The sequence below is a fragment of the Mya arenaria genome, chromosome 14, assembly GCF_026914265.1.
Source record: "Mya arenaria isolate MELC-2E11 chromosome 14, ASM2691426v1".
In the NCBI taxonomy this organism is placed as follows: domain Eukaryota; kingdom Metazoa; phylum Mollusca; class Bivalvia; order Myida; family Myidae; genus Mya; species Mya arenaria.
In genome coordinates this window covers 56,801,609-56,819,420 of record NC_069135.1, presented here as the reverse complement: position 1 = coordinate 56,819,420, position 17,812 = coordinate 56,801,609, and the positions used below count along the sequence as shown (strand labels likewise).

Here is a 17,812-nt window from a genome sequence, read left to right as displayed (position 1 = left end):
TCGGCAGGACTACAAACCTCCCTCGTCTAAGGACATCCCAGTGGATTTCCGTATCACCTTACTCAAGGACGCCCCAAACCCCCTGGGGGTCCTACGCTCAAAGGCGTGCGGGGAACCCCCACTCTGCATGAGCTGTTCCGTCCTGTTCGCCCTCAAACACGCCATTGAGGCGGCCCGTGCTGAGAATGGCCATGATGCATACTTCCCTCTGCGTGAGTATAGCAACAGAACCTTTAGAGTGATAAAAGCAAAAAAATTCTAGCTGCTTTTTTTTTAATTCAAGGTTAGCAGGTTAGCATTCCATCATTAATGTAGATGCGTATTAGATATTAACATTGAGATTATCTCTATGTTTAATTTTCAAACTGAACTTTAAAACGAAACTTGACTGGGAGCATTTTTTTGTATAAATGATGGATGGCTTACCTTAAAAGTTAAAACCTTTTCACAATCATCACTCAAATTTTGGTATTTCTCCTTACGTACCACAGATACAGTAGATTCATCATTATCAAACTTCTGATGAATGAGAATATAATTATGTTCGATTTTTTGGTGTTTTTTTGTCACTTAATTTTGAATTTAAAGTCGTTCATCATGTAATTTTCTCATAAGACTTTTAGGTACTAGTAGGATTTCAGTGTAAAGGATGAAAAAAATTCATGTGTGATTTAATTTTGTGTATAATTAGATAAGTATATAGTTTATACCATTTATGATAATGATTTTGTTTATATCAGATGGACCGGCAACAGTGGAGGTTGCCCAGCTGGCATGTCAGACAGGCCTCCCAGAACTCTTAAAATAGGCACAACGATGCTCTTCTTGAACTAGATGTCAATAGACGCTGATGCCCATATACATGAAGACGAGGCTGACTTAAAGACATTAAAATATTAAAGAGGGATTTCCAGGCCCATGTTAATTCTCTTGTTGTTTTCTCTGATGTGCCATACTCATTTTTGCTGGTTTCTTTCTTACTGTGGCATATGTGCTATCGGGACTTTTTCTTCCTATTTTACGAGAAAGACCCTCGACATTTTGAGAAAATTTGCGTCGCGAAATATGCCATTTTGACAAAAAATAATCGCTTCACATAAAAAAAATGGAAATTTGCAATTAAAACAAGCTTTTCTGTCTCCTGCAAAATTAGGTATTTACAGTTATTTTTAGTTTCCCTTTCAAAAGACTTTAAATGGCTGAAATATCAATCCATACGAGTGTTAATATATATAGCAATAAATCATGACAGTTAATAGTGCATAGTGATCTCTGAATGTGATGAAAAACAATGATTTCTGAATTCAATAATCTCCAAAACCTACATCACACAATTTATTAGTATGTTGAAACATCGAAACAATCACAGGAAAAAAATACTTTCATATTTTTATTTTATTTTGTTATTTATTTATTTTTATTGGGATTTTGTTCTCTAGAATGGGAAAAATAGATATATATATAACTATAGAAAAAGGCCCGGTTATATACAGGAATCACAAATAATGTTCATTGAATTAAACAATATTTCATATATATTGCAATATATTTTTGCACTTCATAAAAGTTAAATTTGTTTATAGAATGCAATATACTATACCTTGAAAGTTTGATTATTCAACTTTTGAAAATTAATATAAACTTACTGTACTGATATATTGAAAACCTACTGTTATACATTTTATAATGTGGTTATATCATGTGGTTTTGTTTTAAGCAATGTTTACATGTCTCAGCTATTTTACTATATTTGATAACTTGTATAAAGACTTTTTTACTTTTTTAAGATAGTTAATATTTTTTCGCAACTATTTATTATCTTTTAAATTGGTAGACAGTATATAAATTTTATATGGTGTACAATTTTGTTACACTTTCTAAGAAATCTCATTTTATTTTCAATTTTTATATTTGAACATGACGTTGCCAGAAATTGGTTGTTCGAAAACTATCACAGTGTTATGTAAACTTTCATTACAATTTTGCCATTGAAGAATGCATAGTTTTATATACATATAACCCACAGGGAGGGAGGGCAAGTGGGTTTTCTTTTTTCGCTAAATTGGACTCTGAAAGGGTGGATTTGCTTCTGTGGGGAGGGGGGGCTGGTATATTTTAAAAGTGCTTTCTCCACGGGGGTTATATCTTTAAATAGAATAGCCCTAACCCCTTATGTTATGGAGTGTCAGATTTTGTAAGATGACTTATGTAGCAACCTTATGTTTGTTGTTGTTGTTGTTTGTTTTTTTAGTTGTTGTTGTCATTATTAATTACTATTTTTACTGGGTTTTTTTATAAATATTTGGTAGTTTTTTACAACTTTTACTTTGCTGTTGTTATTAAAATGTCAATGATGAAAAATTATTATTGTACATAACCAGATATATTTGTAGTTATAAATTTCGGGCCATTTTTTACAACATTTACTATGCTGTTGTTGTTTAAAATATAAATGGTGAACATGTAATATTTTACATAATCAGATTTATAAGATGTATTAGATGGGGCTTTTTTTACAACATTTACTGGTGCTATTGTTCTTAAAATGTCAATGGTGAACATTTAATATTTATCATAATCAGATATGTTAGTAGATGTATTAGATGATGCATTTTTTAACAACATTAACTGATGCTGTTGTTGTTTAAAATATAAATGGCAAACATATAATATTTTACATAATCAGATATCTTAGTTAAGTTATTAGATGGGGCTTTTTTACAATTTACATTTACTCTGCTTTTGATTTTACAATAAAATTGGTATTCATTTATTATTTTACATAATCAGCTATATCGTTATATAGTAGTTATATTATGTTTTTGAAACTGCATACTTTGTATACCTCATGTAATAGGCATATTGTACAAGTTCAATTCTGAACTTTTGATGAAAAACGGTGTTGTTATTGTTTTATTCAAGAATGGAATGTTACCAATACATATTCAATGTTAATGAAAATTAAATATTGTTTCAATATGTGGTCTTATGTTTTGCACTTGAACAGCATGCAAATCAGTTACAATCATTGGCATGGAATTATATTGTCAAATAATTTGGTTATCATGTGTGAATGTACTGCTGTAGCATGACCAAAACAAAGAGACAGTTTCTCCAAACATTGAGCAAAGTTTTATAGCTGTAATTATTCAAAATCGAGATTCTTGGGTGAGGGGCGGCCATCTTTACCACTAGACCACATTCATCCTCGGCAATCTTTTATTGCAACAATTCATGGGATTTCAAAAACACTACAATTGAAGGGCCCCTTTGGATTAGGTGGGGTCAAACATGATCAATGTTGTCCAGTACAAATTGATTTCATTGCAATATTTCATTTCTTGGCTTTAGCTTTAAAATCAAGGGATTTAATCAAACCTGTCATTCAACATGTCCATCCTGAAGAAATGGTTATGCATCTGACAAGGCCCAATCTGGGGGCATTTGTTACTTGCCAGTGACAGCTTTTGTTATAAGTAAGCTGGAGGATCCACGTAAATGAGGAAGTCATTAGCAAAAGTTTATATTTTATTCAGAAAAAAAGTGTAATTTTTAATTGCATATCACATTTTTATAATTGCATATCACATTTTAATCTGGAATGGAAAGATAAATGTAAATGAAGAATCGTAAATAATAACAATAAAACCATTGTATATATATATATATATATATATATATATATATATATATATAAATTATCTAGAGTATCTGAAATATATATATATTACAACACTCATTTACATATCGGACATGATTGTCGAGCATTTCTGGCAAAAAAAAATCCTATATAATACTAGTATGAAAGCTATCAAAATTCATTATGGTTTAAAAAAGAATAATCACAAAGTTCTCTGAAACTTCAAAAAACTATTGCTATGCTATAGTTACATTACATACTAAAAACAAAGTTTTTTCCTATATACTATGAGAACAAAAGCTATCAAAATTCATTACGAATAAATCACAAAATCACCATGTTTTATGAAAGTTCCAATATACATTTGCTATGCTACAGTTACATTACATACTAAAAACTCTTCATACAACTTAATTATTGTTATCATTCACCAAAACATATGTAACTTCATGATGTGAAAGCATACTAAGGTTTTAGTCAGGTTCTAAAAAGGGCAGGGTGCTACAGAAAAGGGACAGGGTGCTGAGGGATAAAGGGCACATTGTATCGGGCAGTGAATAATTAAAGCATTATGAATTTCATAAAAAAAAAAAAAAAATTAAATTAGGTTTCAACAATCAAAAATGTAAAGTATGTTTGAATTCAAAGTCATATTTCAAAATTTAATGAAAAGAAATATTTGATTATCTTAAGCATTTCATTCTTTGAAGGCATGCGGCTGCACATTCTGGGCCAGTATTCATGAACATGTTACATTTTGCTATTTTCCCAAGTTAAGTATTTCACTGAATATATGATATGATAATTAAATTTTTTTTATCTAAAATACTTTGATTTTATTAAATATACATACTTTTATTAGATTTTTTTTAGACAAAAACACTTATAATTAACTTTTAATTTGACTAAGAAAAAAGTTGCACCATTGGTGCAGAAGGGGGCTTTCAAAAAAGGATTGGGTGCATCACCCTTCTATTACCCACTAGCTAAAACCCTACATTCTTTTATAGTTTCAGGTTGGTAGAACATACATTTAATATATATGTAAACTGTTGATAGGTAATTTGGTTACCAAAACAATCAATCATTCAATTTTAACATGACATTTTGAAAACAGTTAACAGTAAAACTTACAACAAAAGCTGCTTCTTACACCCAGTAACTCAACCAGTAACATATAAACAATTGATTTTGTTAAAATGCAACCAGTAACATGTATATCAACAACAATAGAATTCTGAGCAAGTAAAATCTACTTGTCTTTAAAGCTGCACTCTCACAGATTGACTGTTTTTTTGTTGTTGTTTTTTGTCATGGAAAGTGCTACTAACGCTTTAAAAAATGAATTTTTCGGCAGTTTTCCAAACAATTGAGATTTTTTCTATTGTGAGTTATATTATATGACTGAATTGAAGTCATTGGTACCAAAATCAACTGATTCTGAGACTAAAACTTTAAAAAAAATCAAAACTTTCAATCTGTGAGAGTGCAGCTTTAATATCAGCAAATTTTCATCACAGGTGTATAAATATACCATACCAAATACAATAAGAACAATATCAGATATGTTGATTTCTCGCAAGCAATATGTACAAGCATATAGAAGTGATAAAATTATTAAAAAATCTTATTAAACTTAAATTACCAAATGAAAATAAGTTCATCATTTAAAGACAAAAATAGTGAGCTTAGCTTAATCCTGTTTATAATGGATGATGTTTCAAGAAATCTTAGTCTGGTGTATCAATTTAGTTAAAGAGGCATTTTTTAAATGTTTACAACAATATAAATTTTATTTACTATCACAAACTGGTAAGCATATTATGGAATGTTTATTCCTTATTAACAAATATGAAACCATCTACTTATTATTTTTGTTTAGCTGAAAATTCAATGAAATCTTTACAGTTTAGTGTTCAAAATAATTTCCTCATTTCAATCAGTTGAATTGGTAAATTTAAACATAGGCTGGTCCAGTAGACAACAGATAATCTTGAACACTAAGTAACTGTTAAAGATTGTTAGTATGTACATGTATTTACAACAATAATAGTTTGACGCAACACAGTCCACTTTAAGTGGTCTACATGATATTGTGTAATCTACCTACTATCTGAGCCAGTCACTGTTTTATATATACCACTTCACCTGATTTAAATTATTGACGGCTGATTGCTGATTTAATGAAATACATATATATGGAAAAACTTGAGAAATTCATTTGAACGCGAAGCGAGTGGAAATGGTTAGCTTCAACATTGTATAAAACTATATAAAAAATATATACATATACATATATATTAATATCCATTTCATGCTGCATGTGAATGATAATATTCAGACCTGTAACATATAACCTTCTTGCACTATTATAATATGGCACTTATTTCTACATGGCACAACTGACATCTATAAACAATGATCCTATTTCAACATGTTGACAATTTCCACATGGAAAACACCCTTTACCATGGTAAGAGCCTATAGTTGTCAGATCTTGAGATACACTGAGACCCTTTGCCATGGTTAGAACCTAGAGTTTTCAGATCTTGAGATACACTGATACTGTTGCCATGATTAGAGCCTATAGTTTTCAGCTGTGTAGATACACTGAGACCCTTTATCATGGTTAGAGCCTATAGTTTCTCGGATCTGGAGATACACTGAGCCCCTTTACCATGGTTAGAGCCTATAGTTTTTGGATCTCTACATACACTGAGGCCCTTTACCATGGTAAGAGCCTATAGTTTTCAGCTGTGTAGATACACTGAGACCCCTTATCATGGTTAGAGCCTATAGTTTTTCGGATCTGGAGATACACTGAGACCCTTTACCATGGTTAGAGCCTATAGTTTTTCGGATCTCTACATACACTGAGACCCTTTATCATGGTTAGAGCCTATAGTTTCTCGGATCTGGAGATACACTGAGCCCCTTTACCATGGTTAGAGCCTATAGTTTTTGGATCTCTACATACACTGAGGCCCTTTACCATGGTAAGAGCCTATAGTTTTCAGCTGTGTAGATACACTGAGACCCCTTATCATGGTTAGAGCCTATAGTTTTTCGGATCTGGAGATACACTGAGACCCTTTACCATGGTTAGAGCCTGTAGTTTTCGGATCTGGAGATACACTGAGACCCTTTACCATGGTTAGAGCCTGTAGTTTTTGGATGTGGACATACACTGAGACCCTTTACCATGGTTAGAGCCTGTAGTTTTCGGATCTGGAGATACACTGAGGCCTTTTACCATGGTTAGAGCCTGTAGTTTTTGGATGTGGACATACACTGAGACCCTTTACCATGGTTAGAGCCTATAAGTTTCGGATCTGGAGATACACTGAGACCCTTTACCATGGTTAGAGCCTATAAGTTTCGGATCTGGAGATACACTGAGGCCCTTTACCATGGTTAGAGCCTGTAGTTTACAGATCTCGAGATACACCGGAGGTCCTTTTCCATGGTAAGAGTCTATAGATTTCGGAGGTGTTGATACACTGAGCCCCTTTTGAATGATTAGAGTCTATAGTTTTTCGGATCTGAAGATTAATCAAAGACCTTTTATCATTGTAAAAATCTATAGTTTCAGATCGCGGAAGAGGGCGTTTTAAGGCATGTCCAAATGTACGTCAAGAAGACTCCATGAAACATCTACCCGGAACTATCTCTGCACTGAAACTTATTATAGTTTTGGAACTTGTTTTGCTCTTCTTTCTGTTTTTCTTTTTGTTCTTTCGTGCAATACCATCTGAAATCATATTAATAATATTCTAAATTTGATAGACAAAACATGTCCGCTAAATATAAAACACCCCTGAGCGCCATTTGTTTAAAAAGAGTTTGCAGTTGGATAAAGGTGTATGAGGAAGAAATGCAAAAAAAATGGGGGTGGGGTCATATTCTGGTCAAAGGCAACGCTCTTCTTAAGTGGCATGAACCACTTATTGGTTGAACCGTTCTGAAGTTTTCTGTGGAAAAAGTAATTACGACTGTTTACTCTGACATGGTCACTCAGCTCCTCCAAAAACTAAATAACATTGACCAGGCCGTCTGCTGATTCAGTGTTACTCACCACGGAAGTTTCATTGGCCTTAGTCAAACTGTTTTCTACCTAAAGTGTTGGTCTAACTTGTTTCTGACCTTGACCATTGATTAACTGAAATCAAAGGCATTATGCATCATCTGGCAACTAACGTTCACAGTCCTTTTCGAAGAAAAAAGTAAGATTTTTTTTCTTAATAAACCATTTCAGACGGCAAGTATTAATAAATTCTCCTCGAGGGGGGGGGGGGGGGGCTCTGATTCAATCTTTTGTCTCTAAAATGTTGGTTAAAACCATTTTAGGTATATATAATAAGATAAACAACACACCTTATATATTTAGTGCCTTTGACCTTTTTTGTAAATGAAAGGCACTAAATGGGTGACAAACAATGATTCAGAGGCCTGTTACCTTGATCCCTTGCCAATATTTTCAACAATTTAAATCTCGATTCTGAGAAAGGGACACATGTCAAAAGGTTGTGCCCTTAAGTTATGCCCTCTCTCTTAGGTCAAATCCTGGAGGCGCCCCTGCTCAATATCAAAGCATTTATATACATACACTTGTTCCTGATATATATCTATCTTTTAGTAGATATAGCTCTTCTACATTCTTTCTCTCTTGTATTTCCTAAAGGGACGCAGCTGTGTCCAGTAATGCTTCCGAGCTGTGACATTTATCTCCCTTTATAATCAATGATTTAATCTTTTCGAATTAAAGCCGAAGGTGTGTAGCTTTTAAGGTTAATGGGGCCAAATATACTGACAACACCTTCAATATTAATATTCTAAATAGTATACTGTAATAACTTCAGATTTCATAAGCTTAACGACATCTTTTATAGTATTCTCGACAAGCATCATAGTACAACTGAATATATTTAGACAATGTAAACCATAAGTGAAATCAACCTATAGTCTATTTCTCATTACAGTACTACACATACCAATGAAATACTACGTTTGATAGTATTCATTCATTCAGCTCAATACATTGGCTGACCTACTTAATTTTGAAGTAATCAAATCAAATTTGGTTAAAAGGGTTATGGTTCATAAATATTGGTATCCTGCCTAAGTTTGGAGCTGTGTTCTGTTTATAAAATAAGTTCTACCACTTACGATGGACAACCGATACTATGAATGACATAGCACAGGTCATGTGACTAGTCACGTGGCCATTTTATTAAGCGGGAGTATCTGACGGATTATAAATAGGTGGTAGTGTTCCTTATTTGTCCAGATTTCTTATTTAATAAATTTAAATCGGTACGAGAAAGATCATAGTAGTTCTAAGAAGATCTTAGTGTAGTGTTTTCGGAATCATGTAGTCCGGCGAAGCCCGGAAAATAAACATTCTGTTTAAGTGAAATTTATAAAGTATTTGATTTTTAAGAGTTTCGCTGTTATCGCTATAACTTCTTTAGGATGATTTCGTGTATTTAATATAAATGTTATGGGTTTAGTATTAAATGTCTAAAGTAGGCTGTTAAATCATAAATTGATATAAAAGAAGTTTATTGTTAATATTCTAAATGATTTACTACTTTTTCTAAAGATTAATAAACTTGACACCCTACTCTTTAATGCAAGATATTTATGTAATAGGTTCATCCAAAAGAGTGGTTAAAATGGATCATTCCGGTTTGGTCACGTGATGTTACTGTATATAACCAGCGAAATGCGTGGTATAGTTTCTTTCAAATGTTCGACGCCGATGGGTGAAGATCACGTCAATATATATATGAAAAAATATATGGAAGCTTTGAGGTATATCTGTTTATACTGTTAAGGGCGGGTCCTGAAGTACTGGAGAGGCGAGTTTTCCCGACCCCCTACTAGATAATTACACATTTGAAGCTTAGTGTTTCCGTGCATGAGGCGGGGTCGCATATTATGATGCTTAATACCAATTCGCATATAGGTGAAATATTGATGATACTTAATATAAATCGTATATTCATGTAATAAAAATAAAACAAATCACCCTATAGGTAAAATATCGATGATGCTTAATATAATTTGTAAATTCATGTGAGTAAAAATGAAACACAAACTTGATATATATAACTACTTCAAATGTAACTTCTTACCTAATGATGGGTAGGCTCCGGCTGTGGCAGGTTGGGTTCTGGAAGCTCTTCAACTAGATCCGATGCAGCTGGTGTTGGCGGTACTGGAACAATGGTTCTAGACATCGGAGGTACGGGCTCAATGCTCGTACTAAATTGTAGAAGCATATATTGTTCCGCGTATAGATTTTGGTCATCGTCGATGAGTGAAGAGGGCTGTACATTTATAGCCATTGTTAATATTATTCATATCATTTTACACATAACAACGGTTGATTACATATTCCATGCAAAGTAAGTACCGTCTACATACGGCAAATACAACAACACGTATGTGACACAACGTCAACGGCATGCATTTTCCAGCAGGCAACATATACTGTACCGAAACCGGGCAAACGATCGAATAATCACTTGTAAATGTAAATCCAAAATAACTTGATTAACAGGCAATAACACGGATATTACAAGTGGCTTATATCTTATTTTGCCAAATCAAATTTAACAAATATTTAGAAGAGGGAAACTCGCGCGTTCACATTTTCACCGGTTTTGGTAGGATGAAATTTATATTATGCGTTATCAATCGTAACACGGATATTATGCGTTCGGCCAATGTAACGTATAGGTTATATATAGCTTATTGGCCGACAGTGGCGGCTCTACCGGGGGGGCACAGAGGGCCCGTGCACCCCAGCGGGCCGACAAGTTATGTTTTTGGGCACATCTCTATTGATTTAAGTTGTTTCAAAATTAAAATTTTATATAAGCATTATGAGCAAAAAACAATTGAACCTGATTACCGAGTATAATATAGTATACGACACGAAAAAGTCTCTTGATTTCGGGCCCGAACATTCGATAATGATTTTTTTTTCAGAATATATCATATACAAGAAATATAAGTTGTTTTAAACTGTTAACGTGTGCACATTATATGTTCGCCATTGCTTTTAATAATGTCATTGTGTGTCAACAAGATATGTGTGTGAATGACATGCATTTAACAAAAGTTTAAATAGAAAACGTTGCCGCCTTGAAACTTTCCATTTCGGCCTTTATTATCGTCTAGTTCTCGGAATTATGCTAGATTCTTTGTAAATTAATACAAATAATTTATTTGTAACCCTTTTTGGAATTTGTTGTCTAGTTGTTTTTACTTCAGTTAACTTTAATGACAATGACATCCGAAGTACCTACAGTACCGTTAAGTGCAATCAATATACTGTAGGTTTATATAGCATTTATTCTATGGTTTATATATACGGGTGTCTCGGGGGGACGACTGCTTTACGACTTAGCCTGTTAATCCGTCGACCTTGGTTCGATTCCCCAAACCGGCATGATATCGTTGATGTTTTTGAATGGTTTATCTTAGATAAGTAAATGCTATCCTTTGAATTCAATTTGTCTGCCAAACATCATTGACAGTCAAGACAAAAGTTAATTCCATGTCGCTATATGATTAAAATAATGCATTAAAAAATGGTTTGATATGTTTAAAATTAGTTGTGCCCCCCCCCCCCCCCCCCATTTAGAAAGTCCTCGAGCCGCCACTTTTCCGAGGTGTTTGGTGGGTGCGTAAGATGATATCAATTACTGCGCTCATTTCATTCATTTATTGTTATTGCATGGAATGTATTCTTTTGTAAGGAGAATTTGTTGTGACGCAAATTCCGCGTATTAGCATTTGCTGGCCGTCAATCGATTGGCCAATTCGCCATACATCGATCCGACCTGCCAATCAAACTATTTATATATATATGTTATTATCTGAACCGTAAAATTTCAAAGGTCATGGCTGAAAAAGTACGGGAAATCTTGACAGATGTGTCAATTTATGTTAAAGGACTTGATAGTGAAGCGAGAAAAAGGTATTTCTCCAAACTGATGTTTGATAAAGGTCTGAAAACTCTCCCAGACCCGTACAAAGTTCCTGATGAGAAATGGAGTCGTGATTTGACAAATTGGCCCAGTCTAGATTTCGGACAGCTTTATACCTACCTGATTTTGAGTCCAGCCCTCTTCAACCCCACATCCATGAGAAATTACAAGAGCCTTGAGGCTTACAGGTACAGAAACATGTATATAAACCATACAGTATAATCGTTTACATGTTGTTTAATGAAATTCGTGTACATGCACTGCATTGTACATGTATTGTATGCTCTTTTCAATATTCTTTATTTAAACTGTTTTAATAATATGTGATTTTTATCTGTGCTGTAAAGATGTCTCAGCTTATAACAAAATACATGTACATAATAAGAGTCAGTACTTACATCTATCATAAAACTACATATATTTGTCAGTGGTTGGGGTTACAAACCTACTTATGTATTTTCTAGATATGTGGGAAGCAAACATGTGCAGGTTGTACACTACTACAACGTTGAAGAGAGTCCATACTGCTTTCTGCGAGCAGCTGTCACCCCGTCTATGCGGACCAGGGACGAGCCCCATTCAGCCTGGGTGTGTCTTGAAAAAGTTAGCGCTGAAGTCTACTGTGCACATTGCACATGTATGGCAGGGTATGTTAACTTTTTTCGCAAATATACCAAGGCAAATAAATAATAAAGATTATTGGGTTCACTCAAATTTCATTAAATGAAATAACAACTGATAATAATAATTAGTTTAATATAGTCAATCTTGTTGTCATATTGTTCCGTGAGAGTGTGGGATTGTGTTGTAGGGGAACAGAAATGCCAGGCAGGTATTCAAACCCAGAATACCTTGATGAGAAGTGAGTGTGCTAACCACACAACCGAACTGTTCTGTGTCAGAAATATTAAATGCCACAATGGAGCCTATTTGTGGTTGTTTTCAGCAGAGAATACATATATATATATATATATATATATATATATATATATATATATATATATATATATATATATATATATATATATCTGGTTCATTTTTTTTAAACATGTTTCTAAAATAATTTTCAGGTTGGGAGAAACATGTAGCCATGTAGCTGCCAGTCTCTTCAAAGTCGAGCTAGCTGTCCTCCACAGATGTCGGTCGGATGTGGAATCAGCATTTCAAAGAGCAGGTAAATTTGTGATAGAAGTTTTATTTTCAATTTAAAGATGCCTTGTCAGTAGGAATCAAATATGTTGGAGTATAAGTGAGAAATGCAGTGAAAATAAACTGTTTTAGTTATTTTATTGGCACCAAGAATGTTTCATTCTCTACCTAATTTATTGAAAAACTAAGAAGCAAAATAATACATGAGCAACAGTAATTGCACTTGTAGTTTTTTTCGGTTATGAATAACATGTGATATTTACACATAAGGTTGACCCAAGTCCTGTAACGAAGATGCAGCACCTGTTCGGGAACAGAAAAAAGAAGGTCGAGTCAGTCAACCCAACGAGTCGCGATCCCCTGCCAAGTGAAGAACAGCTGAAGGCCCTGTATGCCGCATGTCCAAATGCATCATTTTTCAACCTGATACCAAGTGTTGTCCCAAACCAAAAATCAGAGAAGATCCACTTCCATTGCTTCCCATGAACTTGTACAATAAAAACAATGAAAACCTCCCTGAAAATGAACTCCGATCTAAGGCACAAGACATTATTTCTTCTACTAAAGTTACATCTGATCAAGTGATAACTCTATTTAACAAGACAAAAGGACAGAACATCTCTCCTTTGTGGTATAATCATAGAAAAGGAAGAATAACAGCAACAAAGGCTCATGATGTTCTTACTCTTAAAGACTCTACATGCCCAGATAACTTGGTGATGCGTGTTGCTGGATACAAATCATATGACCTCAGCAAGAAGGATTGCGTAAAGTGGGGACTTGACAATGAATCCAGTGCAAGAGACATGTACCAACAGCATGTTAAGTCTCAACATTCAAACTTTGGTTGTTCTCAGTCTGGATTTTTGGTGAGTGAAACTAGCCCATACTTGGGAGCAACAGCTGACGGCGTTGTAAGTTGTGTCTGCTGTGGGATTGGCACACTGGAGATCAAATGTCCATTTAAGCATAAATCTGTAATGGCACTAGAAGCTGCTAAATGTGACAAAGAATTCTGCCTTGATGAGAACTTAAAACTTAAACAAAAGCACAGATACTATACTCAAGTGCAGTTCCAGATGCTGGTTTATGGTGTCCAGTATTGTGACTTTGTAGTTCTGACTCAGCCTTCTGGGACACCCAGTCTTGTAATCATTCGAGTTCAAAGAGACAGTCAATTCATTGACAACCTTGAAAAGAAGTGTAATGCTTTTTTGTCTCACCACCTCCTTCCTGAACTTATGACATCAAAGCTGAGAAACAAACAAGTAGTGAACACGCCAACTGAAGATGTACAGACTTGGTGCATATGTGAGGAACGTGAGTACGGGAAAATGATCCTGTGCTCCAACGAGGACTGCCAGATTGGCTGGTGTCATTATGGCTGTGTCAACGTGAAAAGGAAACCAAGGGGTAGATGGTTATGCCCGAGGTGTAAGAAATAGAAACTGGTGGTCAGTGATGTGGTGACACCTTAAAAGACATAATATCATGGTGTAGGACGCCAAGTTTATGAAAGTGCAAGCTTATCATTTTGTCAGTGCTCAGATACATGCATTCATGAATATATTGAAATTTATGTTTGTTTTGAAATCTATATAAATTTACTTTAGTGCTCAAACTGCCTTGTTTTGATTATTATACAGCAACCTACATTAAATCCTAATATATGTTTCAGCAATGATTAACTGAATACCATAAGTATTGGTACCATTCACATTCCATGCATGATTTTTAGCTACAAACCACTTTTACAGTAAAGCTTATATCAGACTGGAAGCACTAGGTAGAGATGGGTTTTAAGCCAATGGGGATTGGTCAAGATATCTGCCCCATGGCATGCCTAGTAAAGGCCTGGTGTCAAATGAACAGAAAATTGGTTGAAAATAAGGTTGACTTTCATTTGAAATGCATTATCATGTTATGACAATTGCTTGCCAATTTAAAGTTACACATTAAATATGGATTTCTACTCCCACTGTCATCTTGAATCGATAGCTTATACTAAAGATCTCGCCAAAACTTTAACACTTATTTTTCTATTGTTAAACCAGGTTTATATTGCATTGCGCATTGGAACTTATTTGTTCTTTGAGTTTGTTTACAGTCAATTGACGGCAGCTGTATTCCTAAACAAATGGTTTATAAAGGCAGCCTCTTTATTTTGATTCATTTTATTTGCATGTAAGAACTGACTATGCCAGGTCTAATAACTTTTATTAACTTTATATGATATAACATGGAAAATTAAAAAGAAATAACTTCTTGGAAATAAATATATATTTTATTTTTTATGACATGAACGTCAGTTTACACAATGAATTCAAATCAGTCAATACAAGTATTATAAAATAATCAACATGGGAGACATAAAAATTTGTATAATACAAGTACTATTCTAAAATCACAAATGAGTGTACATGGAATGCATAAAAGCAGTTAATTGACCAGATTTGGATGCAAGTTCATGATTGCCGCTGATATTGTCATTATACTGTCAGCATGTGGAACCATATTCGAATGCATTCGATCTGACAAGATTCTGAAGTTCTTCAGTCTTTCCATTGCCCTTTCCACATGGATTCTTACATTAGATATCTTTCTCCCTCTTTCAACATCCCTTGCGCTCAATTGCGATTTACCTCTGGTAAATGCAGATATGACAAGTTCAGCACCTAACTCATTTAGTTCATCACCAATTAAAAAACCACGGTCAGCAAGTATCACATCACCATGTTGAATGAAGTCAAGATATCCACAGTCATTAGTTAAGACTTTGTCAGAAATTTTTCCAGGATATGCAGGTGAAACAAAGGAGACAGCTCCAGCCGGAGTGATGCTCACTAGAAACTTCACTGTGTGAGTATGTTTGTATGAACTGTATGTCGCGTTTCTTGCTTCAAAGTCAGCTGGCGCAGCAATGAAAACCTCTGTGCAATCAATTATAGAGACACATTTCGGATAGGTCTCTTTGAAACACTGCGGTCGGGAACTCATAACTTCTTCTCGTTCAGGCCAGTGAATGAGGAAGGTCAACTTTTTGGCTAGAGCTGGAATGGCTGCGTGTATGTAGGTCGTCACCGATGACTCAGAGATCCCAAATCTGTATGCCAGATCCTTTTGTGGTGGATTAAGTCTGATTTTCATCAGAGTAAGCAGAAGCATGTCTGAATCTTCAAGCAGTTTAGATTTAGGAAGCACAACTCTTCCATATTCAAGCAGCCACTTGAAACATGCACTGGAAGGTAGGCCAGTGTAAAATTTCACTTCCTCCTCAGACAACTGGGCAAATCTTAGCTTACACTTTAGCTCCTTCAGTTCACTATTTTCCAGGGTCAGTCTATTCAACTCCTCTGTCACCTGCTTGGTTTTCATATTGGCCTCTGCCAGCAGCTTGATGCATGTGTCATGTTGTTTGCCTTTGGCTGCAAAACAAACACAGACAAAATTTAAAAAAGCAATATTTATGTGTGTGTTTTCTACCGCACACTGTTTGTTCCAAATAAATCCTTGCAACAAGTTTCATTTTAATATCATTAACTCTCTTTCAGTAATGGCACAAACTTTACAGTTTTTGCTGGACTTTGACACACACAATGCAAAGGGTATCACAACAGCCCATTTTTTATTCAAGACACAGACAAGCTACTTAATATCAAATTATTGGAACTATTGAAATGTCTATTAACTTTAGAGAACTAAAAAAATACTACAAATATGATAATAAATATATGGTAAGGTTAATCAATCAAATGACTCAAAGGAAATGGTTTATATGTCACATTGATGTACCAGAGTTTTCCTTGTCTGTTGGCGTCTGAGGTGTAGCTGACAAATGAAGCAGGAGCTCAGCACCTTCGGTGTCAGGCCGGCTCTGTGAGTCCTGGAACGGTAGCTGACGTTTTGCATTTCTCTGCTGAACGGCTCACAATGCGATTGTAACGGTCCAAACTTTGCAAAGGTGTTCTGTAACCCATGTTGATGGACGGCACATAGTCTGGACTGCTGGGGTCATCACTCTTCCCTGGATAATTAAAGGAATTGAACTGAATTAATCTGCACAGACTATCCTGCTACATTTCATTTTTAATGTCTATATAAGGATGTAGTATTAATGTTTGTGTAAAGTTTTATTAAGCATTAAACCCATCTAAAAATTCATAGAGCTCTTAATCTCATTCTGATTATCAGCATGCCTGTAGTCTATTGAGTGTACCAGGCTATATACATGTATAATGTACGCAGTACCTGATAAAACAAATCAAAGGTTGCATTCTCAATTCCAAAGTTTACAGCATGTTTAAATAAATACACAAATAAATAAAGGTTTAATAAAAAAATACCTTGTATGAAATGATCACTGCAAACTCTAGCCCCGTCATCGCTGGAACCCAGTCTTTCCCTGTAACTGTGTCTTTCCTGTTTATGGCATTCAACCACAACTTTCTACGGGTTTCTTCTTTGGGGAGCCTATGGAACTTTAGTCCTAACTGTTTATCTGTGTCTCTATTACAACATCCAACAACAATACATTCTTTCCCCATCGTATTTTTCCATAAAATATGCGAAAGTAAACTGTGAAATCTCGATAGACAATGTACAACAATGGCAGTTAAGCGGAAGGATGACGGCCAGGCTATTTTTAGTAACGGAAAACCCCCGGAAGTGCGTCACAGTAAATTCTCCTATTGACCTTACGACAGCGGCTTCTAAGCCACGCCCCCTGATATCAAGGGAGCGAACTCTGTCTATGTCCGTCAAACAGGTCGACGTTATATTCTATACACGCTCACGGTCTGACCACTGGAATCTATACACCCCCATTGAAATGTCGTAAAATATATGAAAATTTCTTTATCCACATTTTTTGAGATTTCAGATAATAATTAAGACAAAATATGACAATTTTAAATAAAATAAATACTTTGCAAGGAAATAAACAATTATATCTCACTGTTCCCAAGTTCGATCGACATTGGAATCTATACAGCTACATGTACACCGCAGGACAGACAATGGAGCT

General features: G+C 34.7%; 1 protein-coding gene and 2 pseudogenes across 1 annotated transcript in view; 2 read left to right on the top strand and 1 right to left on the bottom strand.

Moving 5' to 3' along the window:
* The window catches only part of LOC128218525 (uncharacterized), a 35,798-nt gene extending 32,819 nt beyond the window's left edge, over positions 1–2,979 (top strand). Inside the window, 2 exon segments of the mRNA XM_052926210.1 lie at positions 8–212; positions 741–2,979. Coding sequence (XP_052782170.1) covers positions 8–212; positions 741–808 — 273 coding nt within the window. The 3' untranslated portion in view covers positions 809–2,979.
* Positions 2,980–11,553: 8,574 nt separating this feature from the next.
* LOC128216279 (uncharacterized) lies at positions 11,554–14,234 on the top strand (annotated as a pseudogene).
* An 823-nt stretch (positions 14,235–15,057) lies between these two features.
* LOC128217915 (uncharacterized) lies at positions 15,058–16,807 on the bottom strand (annotated as a pseudogene).
* Positions 16,808–17,812: the final 1,005 nt, after the last annotated feature.